Genomic DNA, 12,258 nt, shown 5'->3' with positions numbered 1-12,258 from the left:
AGCATCCCCTACGGCGCCGGCCACAAAGGCGGCGGGGGCCTCCCCCGGGAACCCCCCGAACCCCCTTACGACCGCAAGCGCCGACATCAAGACGACTCCGGTTCCGAACCCAGCGACTACGAGGAGCAGAAGGAGGAGGAAGAAGCTCGGAAAGTCAAGAGCGGGATCCGGCAGCTGCGCCTCTTCAGCGCCGAGGAGTGCGCCAAGATCGAGGCTCGCATCGAGGACGTGGTGTCCCGGGCCGAGAAAGGGCTCTACAAGGAGCACACGGTGGATCGGGCCCCGCTGCGGAACAAGTATTTTTTCGGGGAGGGTTATACCTACGGGTCTCAGCTGCAGAGACGAGGCCCCGGGCAGGAGCGCCTGTACCCGCGGGGGGAAGTGGACGCCATCCCGGAGTGGGTTCACGACCTGGTGATCAGGAAGCTGGTGGAGCACCGGGTGATTCCCGAGGGATTTGTGAACAGTGCCGTCATCAATGACTACCAGCCGGGGGGCTGCATTGTCTCCCACGTGGACCCCATCCATATCTTCGAGAGGCCCATCGTCTCCGTCTCGTTCTTCAGCGACTCGGCGCTTTGCTTCGGCTGTAAATTCCAGTTCAAGCCCATCAGGGTCTCGGAGCCCGTTCTCTTCCTGCCCGTCAAGAGGGGAAGCGTCACGGTGCTCAGGTAACCACCCGGCGTGGGCCGAGGCCTCCGGTAACGGGCCCGGCTCCGGTTGTGTAACGTTAATCACGAGGCCTGTGGTTGCACACCCTGACGGCGGGTCGGGCTGCCAGGCCTGCGGGGTCCTGCTGTGGTGGAAGGGGTGAAAGGAGGACTTGGGCGGGGGTCCTGCTGCTGTGGGGGATGGGGATCTGGGGGGGTGTCCTCTCTGCAGGGCTCGAGGTGAGTCCTGGTGGGAATAGAGCCGCTTGAGGAGCCAAGAGTTGCCGTAATTCCCGTAAATGGTTAAAATAATGCATCGAGATGCAAAATGGATCCTCTACCCAGGAGGTCAGAGTGGAGCAGCTGGTTGGGACGGGGCTCCTGGGACTATTCTTAGCTCTGCTGGTGCCTCCCCGACCTGACCTTAAGTGTGGAGAAGAGGTGTGAACGGTCTTCCCAGTCTGAGAACTGGGAAACTGGGAATACTAAACCCTCCTCTGCCTGACTCTGATGGGAAGATGGGAGTGCAGAGCCCCATGGGACTGTCACTTGGACGGGTGACTGGCACAAGAGGGAACTTGACGTGTGTTTGTGTGAGCCGGGGAAGAGCCGTGGAGGTGAAATGACCTGCCCAAGGTCACACAGCCAGTCGGGGCTAAAGCTGGGATTGGCACTGGGAAATGCCTGCTTCCTAATGCCTGCTGCGTGCCGGCGGGCAGGTGAGGGGACAGGCAGGGTGCAGGTGGACCCGCCGGGCGCCCAGATTTTGGGGAGAGCAGCTCAGAGCCCAGCACCACACTGCCTGAATCACTGAGCACCAGTCCCTCGTGTCCCTGAAGGTCAGAGCACTCCCTGCCAGGAGCCAGGATCACCCGCGCTCTGCCAGCAGTGCTCCGAGCTACCAACTATACCCTTGTTTGGGCTTTTACAATTTTTTTAATGTATTATTTTTTTGGACTGTTGAAGGTCCAGGCCAGTTCTGAGGGCTCCCAGGCCGTAACACAACACTCTGCTTTGGCTTGTAAAGTGATCCCCGCGGGGTTCAGGCAGGAATTTCCCCCCCTCCCGCATCCACAGCCTCGCACCGTTGGCTGGTGCATCAATAATAAATGCTGAGATCTCGCGTAGCTTTTATCTCGGAAAAGCTGCACAAACATTAACTAATCCACGCCGTACCCCGGTGTTAGGTAACTTCTGTGGATTAGCAACGGATGAGGGAGGCTGCAGAGAGACCCGGGAATGGTGCTGAGGGCATTTTCTTGTTCTTTGGTGGTTTGGCTGGGGCAGAGGTCAGTGATTTCCTGAGATGGTTCCGGGGAGACCCATCCTGACGTGTCCTGCTGCAGAGCCAGGCAGCCACTCCACTCCCCCTCCTCTTAGGAGGAGGGAAACTTTCTACCCTGTCAATGTGAACTCCTGTGCTGCTTTTCCCTGGACAGGGGGCTGGAGTAAATAGTTATCCTTCCCTGTGTAGCCAGAGGGCTGTTTTTTAAGGCCAGTGAGGGTATTTCCTGGCTTTGAAATGTGCTGGTGGACCAGCTGGTGCAGGGTCTGTCTTGCAGTTGAGGCCACTTGAAAAACTCTTGGTGCCCTACATCTGAAGGCAGGTTGGAAGGTTGCAGGAGAAGGGAGCGATGATGTTTTCTTGTCCCAGACTCTCACTCTTCCCCCAAAACTGCTGGGAAGAGGAAGCTGGCTCAGAGCTTCTGGAATGGGGAGGAGGGTATCTCCTTGGGCTGTGCTTTCAGGTTGGTAGCCAGCGTCACCTGGATGCTGTAAGCAGGTTATTAACAATCATACAAATGAAACAAAGAAGTCTTTAACTCTGACTAGAAGGGTTGGGTTTTGACACCCTCCTCCCCCCACTGGCTAGATCTTCTGCTTTCTAGCAAATAATAGACTTTATAAAGGAGCATTATTTCAGTTTTGGTACAACAGTTGGCAGATACTTAGCACTCACTTAAGAGAGGTTCTGCCAAAGTGATCACTGTGGTGATATGATCCTGGCTGGATGCAAGTTCCTCACTCCTGCTTCCCAGCAGCTTGGGAGGAGCAGGAAGAGGTGCAGACTTAGGTAGGCACTCAGGGGTGCATTTCTGAAATCCAGCCCTTAGTCATGTTTAAGTCAACTCCCCAAACTTGGCTTTTTCTCCTCCCAGTAAACAGTTGCTGAAGGCAGTTGCCCTGGAGATAGGGAGAGGGTGCAGATAGAAATGGCATGCTTGTAATGTCTGCGTTCAGATATTGCTGGGTCAGTGGCTGCTGCAGGCATGTTGCCTTTCTGGGGAAGTCGGGGTAGCTGCTGTGTTTGATTACCATGGGGAATCTGAGGATCTGAAGAAAGCTGTTAGATCTGTCTCTGCCCCCACGTTGCTCTTGGACCCTCCCCAGATCACTCTTGTCCTGTTCCTGCTCTTGGCTGCTTATTCCAAGTTTTCCTCCTGGCAGGGAGTTGCAGAGGGGTTTTCCTCATATCCTACCCTTGACTTTATTTGCCTATGGTGAAGGAGGCTGTGGTGTTTGCAAACGCTGAACCTGCCTCATACTCCCTGGGAAGGATCCAGACTTCAAATGACAGGTTAGTGTTTAAAGGGTGGGCTGGAGATTCTCCTGGCTGGGCTGTGCCCCTCAGCCAACAGGACAATAATTTGATAAGCATCAGTTGATAGAAGCAGTGGGGAGAAGATGGAGGAACTTGCCTATTCATCTGGGGAACACGTGCTTTGACAAATGCTTAGCCTGGAAAAAAGGGAAAGGAGCTGGGGGTGCAGAGGCAGCCTGGGGGGGGGGAGGTGGCTCCAGCCACACAGTGCCCCATGGTTGGAGGCAGCAAATCTCAGCATCCAGCCTTTGTTTATCTGCTGGGATTTGCATCTCAGCACCGTGGTTGGGAGCAGTGCAGTTGCAGTCAGCCAGGGGAATGAGTGGCCAAAGGTGACATTTCCCAAGTTTTGAGAGCTCCTATGGGCTTCTCTTCTGCAGCTGGTGGGTGCTCAAGCTCATTTCCCAGCTTGTAACAGCAGTGGAGACATCAGGGGGTTTGTCTCTCCTGTTGTCTCCAGCTGATGGTGGCATAATCAAAGGTAGTTGGAGTCTCAGGAGGATGAACCTCTTTTCTTCCTACAGAGGAATCTCTGTAACTGCCTGCTTTTCCAGAAGTCTGATCCCTCGGAACCTGCTCTTGGTGCAGAGGAGGTTCTGCCTGTGTCAGTGGTGATGAGGCAAATAGGTTGGTTCAAGCTCTGCTCGAACTGGTCACTGTCACATCTGTGGTTTGCAGCAGCAGCAGCTTTCCGGAGCCACCAGTAAATCCTCAAGCTGCTCAGCCCCTGCCATGAGCTGATGGGTGAGGTCCCTATGCCCCTGAGCTGGCCTGGCTGTTGTCAGGCCCTGGAAATATTTCTCATTAGAGACTCTGCAGGACTTGAGGTCCCCCTTTCTGGTGGTTTTGTAAAAAAAACCAACCACAACAAAACAAACAAACCAAAACCAACCTCTTTTCATCTGCATGTGAATCAATTAGGTTGTGGCTCAGCAGAAGACTTGACAGGTATTTCATTCCAGCATCTCTCCCTTCATCCATCATCAGGAAGTGCAGGGCTGGGCAGTGGGGGAGAAGTTCTTGCTGGCAGGAAGCAGAACCAGTGGGACACAACCAAATAATCCTGTAATTCCATTTTTTTTGTATTTGATACAGTTCAAGCTGTATTTTCCCACACCAGCATGGCACTGGGGCAGACTGGTTGGGTCCCCATGACCCACACGGGGTTCTGTGGCTTTGGTGCTGCCCACGTGCATCTGGGACCACAAGCTCTGCCTGGCGCCGCTCCGAAAGCACGCTGGAAACTGGGTTCCTGCCTGGGATCAGGCTGACATCTCGTGATGTCTGGAATGTCATGGAAGGTCTGGAAGAGCCAGACCTCTTCCTGATGTTCAGAGTGTCACTGAGGATGTGCTGAGTTGAATGTTAACGTGGGTGATATTAACGAATTCACTGGAGCTTGACGCAGAGATTCCTGGAACATAATAGAGCATCATTACAAGCCCTTTCACATAAGGCTGGCTTGTTCTGCAGTGCCCCAGAGGTGTGGGGGGGATGGACATCACCCCTCTTTTAACTGATCAGGTCTTAGACTCTTAACTCTCTTGTCAAAGCACTACATCTCTTTTGGAGAGGTGTGTGTTTCTGGGTGAGTGGGTGGATTATCTAAGCAGATAAAGGAAACCTGGTCCCATCCCCGGAAAGGGCCTGTGTGTGCGTGATCTGTTCTCTGCTCTGAGTGTCCTGGATAACCTGCAAGCTGGTGGCCCAGGCTGTGCTCCTGGAGGGCTGCCCAACATGTTGAAGCCTCATAGAGAGACTGGGCTCAGTGATTTCTGCCTCAGGTTAAACCAGTGGGGGTGTGTGCTAGCTTTGTGTGGCACCAGCAGCCTTCACCCAAGTGTGTTGAGGCCTTCTGTCCTTGTCAGCCATTTCAGGAGCCTCTGAAGGTGTTTAACTTATCTTTTCCCCTTTTTTGACTAGAATTATGAATAGACACTCTCCAACCAGCAGACAGAGGGCAGGTCCACCTCTCAGACCTGCTCGTTAGTGCGCATGGAAGTGATGAGATATGCTTCTGGCAGGGTGACTGTGTCCAAGCAGGCATGATGGCCTCTCTCCATGGACCTGCTGCAATCTCATGTGTTTCATGGGACCCTGGGAGTTGTGCTGCAGGTAGCCAGGCCCTTGTTGGCTGTGGCTTTTCCTCCTGCCTGCTAGAAGCCTGGGGTGGGTGAAGCCATCTCCTAAAGCAAAACACTCCTGCAGGGAGTGCTGCGTGGCCAGGTAGCTGCTGGAGCCTGGTCTCACGTTCCTTGGCCCAGGTGGCTTGTGTCCTCCCCATGGCAAGGAGGATCTAGGAATGCAGCTTGGTCTGAATTTGAGGATTACCCCCTGTGCCTTGTGCTGGGGTGACTTTCATGGCTGAGGGTGTGCCACATGGAGGAGGGTTGTGAGGAGGGTGAGGGTGGTGAGATGGCAGCATCTGTGCCCAGGTGAAAGCCTCTCAACCAGGAGATGGCTTTTCCTTAGGGACATGTGTGAGAGGTTGCTTTGGAGCAATGTTCTGATTTTTATTTTTTTCCATGTTGTTCTCTAATCTCTTGGAAAATTAATTGGCTGAGTTTACACTCCATAAACCTGTTTTCTACATGTCTCATTTCACTGTGCTGTGGCAGGTGGCAGTTTCCTCTGGTGTGTGCTAAAAAATTGAGTCCAAAAGAAAAAAAAAAAGCCTTGACTCTCGTTATTTCCTGAAGTTTCTTCCTTCCTTGAAGCCTAGCTCCCATGTGCCAGGGCAGTCGTGTTTGGAGGAGAATTTCCTGGTGGAAGTTAGGAAATGACTGGCCAAGCTGAGTTGTTGAGGCTGGCAACCACTTTCTGCTGCTGCCTGTCATCTTTCTCACAGTGACTTTTTGTTTCTGTTGTCAGTGGATATGCAGCTGATGAAATTACACACTGCATTCGACCACAGGACATCAAGGAGAGAAGAGCTGTCATCATCCTTCGAAAGTAAGTGTTGAAGCCCTCTGGACAGTAAGATAAACTCAGATGTGTGCTGTGATGTTTCGTAAGGTCCTTTTAAAGGAACACTTTAAAACTGCCTTGCTTGTTAATTTGCTGGCTTGATCTTACATCTTGATTAGATGTCACTCTGCTGCTCACTTGTGTCTTGCTGTACCCATCACTTGGCTGGTGGAAGTAGATGGAACTTGTTACTGCAGAGTTAATCACTTCTTGGCTCTCCTACAGCAGCACTTCTTTGTCATGTCTGGGTTGGCAAGTGCTGCTGGTGTCCAAGCACTTGGTTTCCTTGGCTACCTGACTCCAAACCGGGAGGATTTCACACTGGTGTCCTGGGCTGGGTATTCCAGTGTCTGAGCATCCAGTACCTTCATGAGGTGCCTGGACAGTCCTTTGAGGCTGATATTTATGGTGAAAAATCTCCTATAAAGCAGATAAAATTGTGTTGGTAGCATGGCTTTAATTTCCTGGGGAGAGGGAGGAAGAGGCTGGCTTTGATGGGAAACGGGCACAGTGGATTCAGTGATCGTGTTACAGAGCTTGTCCTTCCGGGCAGTGTGGGGAAAGTCAAGCTCTGTGAGCTGGATCACACACTTCCTGTTTAGAAGATAGGCTGTCCTGGGCAGCTGGTGGCATTTAATCATTCCTGAGCTCTTCAGAAAAGAAAATGGGAAAAAATAAATAAAAACAGAAGCCAACCCCAATTCAAACTCCTCAGCATAAGGGGTATTTTTTATGTCCAGAAGTGTCTTTTCTCATCAGTTCTTTCTACTAGGAGACCAAAAAATATGACTGCCACATGTTGACCCATGTTGATTGTGCCTTAGAAGGTGTTGGCAGTAATTCTGATGTCAGGAAGTCTTTTTGCAAGTGAAAACACCCAATATGAGTACTGTAAACCCAGATTAAAGCGTGGGTGCTGGTGGCAGGGCTGCAGCTGTGGCCCAGGCTGGTGGGCAAGAGGTCTAGATTCAGACTTGCTGAGCCTTTGGACACTTGGATGGTTTCAAAAGAAGTCTGGCAACATTGTGAGGATATGGCACAAAGCCAGCAGAATAGAGTGGGACATCTGGTTAGAGAGACCCATGAAATGAAGGCAGGAAAAACAGCAGCTCTGAGGTGATAGCCAAAGAAAATCAACACAGACCCAAGTAGGCAGGATGAGATGTGGCAGGTGATAGGGAGGGATCAAAGAAAGAAAGATTGGAATCAAACCACCCAGTAGTTGGTTATGGCCACATGAGGTATAAGGCAAGAGAGTGGCAATAAGAATTAAAAGGTTCATGTTATTGGTTACCATGAAAAGCCATGTGAGTGCTAATGAGCACTAGTAGAAGACTCCTCCAAATCCTCTAGCTGCTTTAGATGGGCTTTGGGATGGAGAAACTGCCTGTCCTAGGCTGTGGAGCATTTCCCTGGAAAACACAGGCTCAGCTAAAGAAGATGAAGCTGCCCAGTGTGGTGCAGATGTGTAACATACATATTTAAACTGGCTCTGCAAGCTGAGTGTGTCAAGTTATTGCAGCCTGACTCCCCTCAACATGGAACTGGGCAAGCACCTATGGCTGAGTGAAGAGACCAGTGAAGAGACAGAGCCTATTAGCTCCTAGCAGAGCTGTACTGGCTGTGTTTGCTTGGCCATCCTTCTGTCTTCCCCTGATTTCCGTAGCATTAGAGCAGAACTGTCCCTGCCCAGTCACACGCAGGCGGCGACGGGCTGAATTGACAGGCAGGCTGAAGGAAACCACAACAGGATTTTTCTCTTGAGCAAAGTGGAAACCCCCCGGTAATTATTTTTTGTGTAATCTCCGGAGAGCTTAGCAACCTTGGTGAATACATGGCAATTGCCTGGTTGCCACAGGGTGTGCTCTGGTTGCTGCCAAATAGAGCTTATTAATTGCTGCTTCTCCCCGGCGACCGCGGCCGTCTCCTGGCCGGCCCCGTGAGCAGGGGTGTGTGCGTGGCCAGGTGACCTTTGTCTGTGCCCATGTCCCCACAGTGTGTGCTGCTGCAGCCAGAGCTGCTCCCTGCTCCCCAGTCATGCCGTGGGTTTTTTGCAGTCTGAAATAGCACGTTCTGCAACCAGGAAAAAGGCCACTTCTGTGGGCAGCCTGCTGGCATGGGAGGCTTGGGAGCAGCCGGAGGCCTCGTAAAGCTTCTCTTCCTCATCTTCATGGTAGTAAATCAGCCCCAAGTTTTCCAGTGGGATCAGATCACTTGGGTCATACTGCAGTGAGGAGCTGGGATATTTGGCTCTGGGGAGGCTGCCAGAGCCTGCTGGACCCCAGACGATGGAGTCTGGGTCTTCTCTGGCCTCTGCTCTAAGTGTGTGGCTCTAGAGAGGATTTTTGCTGGCAGCAGCAGGAGGAGAAAGGTGCTGGGTTGTGCAGGATGCTTGAGAGCAGCGTGGTTACCAAGTAGGTCATAAACACTTGAGTGCTGTAATGTGGTGGTACTGCCAGTGTTTCCTGCCTATTTGTCCTGGTTTGAGAGCACAGGACTGTGGGAACCTGCAAGGTTTGGAAGTGTTTTGAGCAAGGGGATGGGGGGGAGGAACAATGCACTTAATTTTGTGGGATGCTGAAAGAGGTAGGGGATAGAAATGAGACTTGAGGAAGTGGGTCTTTAAAGTTGTTTTAGAAGGCTTATGCTGCCTTTGGTGAGCTGTTCCATTAGGGAGTTAACTCTGTTTAACTCAAATTTGTAGGTAATTTGCTCTCCATTTTAGTGTAGCCTCTCCTGGTACCTGCTCCTACAGCTCATGTCTGTATTGCTCTGTGCACAGAGTCAGTGTGGCTGCTGTTCCTTTGGCCTAGCAGGATTTTTGGTGGTTGGTTTGTTTTCATTGCAAGCCTGTAGTTGCTGTTGTATTTGAGAGGAATTCAAACCACCTCACTTGTCTGGGACAGGAACTGCAATGCCTTTGGTGTTGTAGCTGGACCTGGTCCAGCTCTGGAGCTGAGAACAGCTCAGGATGGTGGCGTTGTGGACTAGCATAGGCTCCAGCCTGACAGCTGCCTGTGGAAGTATTCCTTGCTTCTGGCATGCTGGGCAGACTTGGGCTGCTGTGCCCAGCATCGTGTGCCAGCCTGATATCACCCTGGTTAACTGAGGAGGCTCTCCCTGATGGCAGAGAGGAAACTTGGCAGCTGGACGTGCTTCCTAACAAGGAGTTTAGGTTGGGATTCTCCAGTGGAAACCTCCCCCAGGAGCTAAAGCTCGGCACTAGAGAGCAGTAGTGATTCTTCCCACGCTTTCACCCAGACCCCTTCTGTACTCACCCCTAATCCCAAGGAGGAAGTCACAGGCTGCAGTGACAACATCAGGGTGCCTTTCCTTCTGGGAAGTGGCTTGGATCCTCCTGAAATTGGCAGCTCTGGAGGACCAGAACCACCTTTTAGAGTGTTTCTCCCATTCTTAAGCTTCAGTCTCTGTTTTGAAACAGACTTCAGCAGTGCTTGTAAGTTGAGACTGTAACTGTTCTGTGCTTGGAGACGGTGATAGTGCCGTGATAAGTTGCTGTGCTGTTGAGTTTTCATCCCTGCTGTCTCCCTTCACATGTGCATGGCCACAGTTGTGCCTGGGCCAGCACCAGCTCTGCTCCAGGATGAGTGTGCTTGCTCTCTGATGTAGCTTGAGCCCATTTCTGTCCCACAAACAAGGCAGTACTGCACTGCTGGCAGGGTTGTGGTGCAGCTTCTCTTTGCTAGACTTTCTCCTGGCTTGTACTTCAACTCTTTTAACCTCTCTGTCAAGCTGAGAAACGCCTGACCCTGTGAGATATTGAGAGAGTTGGGAGTTTCCAGATAGAAGCAGTTATTATTGTTGACTGTGATGATTAGTTTCTCAGGGCATCTCTCAGGTGGCTTAACTGGAGCTGCGAGTTATTGGCGAGTCACTGTCATGTCACAGGATTTCACAGGAGCTCCAACACCTTTGCTCTGTATCCAACCCCTGGGATTGCAGCGAGCCCAGCACTGTGCACGCTCACCTCACCACTACACGTGTTCCCAAGCCTTCCTTGTCCCTCTGACCAAGGCACAGAGGTTAAAGCTGAAGGTTCAAGTACCAGAAAGCCGCAGCTTGTTCTGCTTTTGAGGATAACAGTCATCATAGAATGATCCTAGACAGTCCTGACTGTCTTCCTGAGCCGTGTGGCTGGGACTGAGGGTTCTGCTTCACATCTAGGGCAAACATCTGCTGTGGTTCTGTAGAAACTCCTTGCAAATTCTCTTCTCTTTAAATATTTGCAGAACAAGACTAGATGCACCTCGATTGGAAACAAAATCCCTGAGTAGCTCTGTGTTGCCACCAGGTTATAACTCTGACCGTCTCTCGGGAAGCAACCGGGACCAGATCCTGAAACCAAAGCGGTCCCATCGCAAAGCAGATCCTGATGCTGCTCACAGGTAGGATGTTCTCTCCTCACAATAGTTTGGATGGTGTCTCTAGGTCAGTGCATGTCTGAGGTTCCTGGTTTCTGATGAGAAACCACACAGCACACAACACCATGCTAGTTTACACCTCCCAGGTGCTTTTTGTGGTGTACAGATCTGTTTGATCAGAGCAAGGTTCTTTCTACGCTCCTCCTAAGCCTGTGGAGGCTGAGCTTGGGCTGTAAGCAGCTTACATTGTTTATCCTGTGAGTGGCATAATGAAGAGGCAATAGGTTTGCCTGGACCCTGATAATGCAGTCATTCAGAACAACAGTTTCCTGCAGCTAATTATTTTTTACCTCTATTGCCAAGCAACCTGTGCAGCTGCATTAAAGTGTATTATGAAAGCAATCTTGGGAGAGAACATGAGGTTTTGCTTCCTGGAAAAGGTGAAGGCCACCTTGGGAAGTTTCTCAGACCTGTTTTGGTTCCAGACCTACATGTTTATATTTTTGTGTGTGTGATCAGACTGTGTGAATGTGTAAGCCTGACCTTCGGGGGAGCTCCTTGCTGAGTTTTCTGACAGCTTGAGCTCTCAGTTTAAGGCTTCCCTTAAACACCCCCCTGCTCTCTGTGAACACACTGATAGCTGGGAGTGATAGCCAGCCTGCCAGCTGTCGAGCAGTGTTCCTGGTGTTCTCCAGTTCCAAAGCTTCCTGAGGACAGAGACATCGTTCTCTGCACATTGTGTAAAAGCCAAACATTGGTCCTGGGGTTTGGCTGTTGTGCAGTCCCAGCCCATGTTTCAACCTGTCCTGGAGGGAGGAGGGTGAGGATGGCTTGTTTATGAGCGATGTTCATTCACCTGGACTCTGAGAAGATAGATCCAGAAGAGAACCAGCCTGCAAAGGGGAGCTCACCTCTGAGCAGGCAGTGGGCTGGTGTGTGATTAGAGAGGTGATTATACAGGACAAATCCATGGAGCCGTGAGAGCTTTTTTTCAGCCTGATGTGGCCTTTTCTTTTGGGGGGTTGCATAGACTCCTGCAGCAGATGGGTATCAAAAACATGTTTTTCTCTTCCTTTGGCCTCAAATACTCTAGTATAACTTAGGTAAATAGCACAGGTACCAGGTAGTGGTGTCTCCTAGAGGAACTTGGCAGTTTCCACCTAGAATAAAATAAGTGGTGTGTGCAGTCCACCAGCCCAGTCCTACTCTGAAGTGATCAGAGGTGAGAGCAGAGGCAGCTTGGCAGAACCACACTGTGCTAATGTGTGAGGGAGTTAGTGAGAGGACTGAGGTGTTAGGAGCTGTGGTTTGATCCTGCACCACAAGCACCCCAGCAGCTGGAAAAGGAGCTCAGCTGCTTCAAGTTCCACTGTAAGAGATACAGAGACAGACCCCTCTGCCCAAGGGATGTTTCTTGGGACCAGAGGCTGCACTTAAACAGAGGTGACTGGGCTGTTGGGAAGTGTTCCTGGTGGAGCTGAAGACCACAGCTTGCCCCAGGAAGGTCTTGCACTATGGAAAGCAAAGTTCTCAGCCTCCTCGTGGGAGATGCAGCCTGGGGGTCTGATCCTGCTCTGCTGAGTGCCCAGTACTGGGAAAACGATGTGGGAACAGTCAAAGCATGGAATGCTGCAGAGAGTGTCCACACCAGGACTGC

General features: G+C 51.4%; 1 protein-coding gene across 1 annotated transcript in view; it reads left to right on the top strand.

Moving 5' to 3' along the window:
- Positions 1-12,258, top strand: part of MYO15A (myosin XVA) — a 45,211-nt gene that overhangs the window by 32,208 nt on the left and 745 nt on the right. Inside the window, 3 exon segments of the mRNA XM_010003587.1 lie at positions 3-671; positions 6,124-6,204; positions 10,470-10,625. Of these exon segments, the coding sequence (XP_010001889.1) occupies positions 3-671; positions 6,124-6,204; positions 10,470-10,625 (906 nt within the window).

The sequence above is a fragment of the Chaetura pelagica genome, unplaced genomic scaffold (genome assembly GCF_000747805.2).
Source record: "Chaetura pelagica isolate M959 unplaced genomic scaffold, ChaPel_1.0 scaffold408, whole genome shotgun sequence".
Taxonomy (NCBI): domain Eukaryota; kingdom Metazoa; phylum Chordata; class Aves; order Apodiformes; family Apodidae; genus Chaetura; species Chaetura pelagica.
The sequence above is the reverse complement of the archived record's forward strand: the minus strand, read 5'-3'. Positions and strand labels throughout refer to the sequence as shown.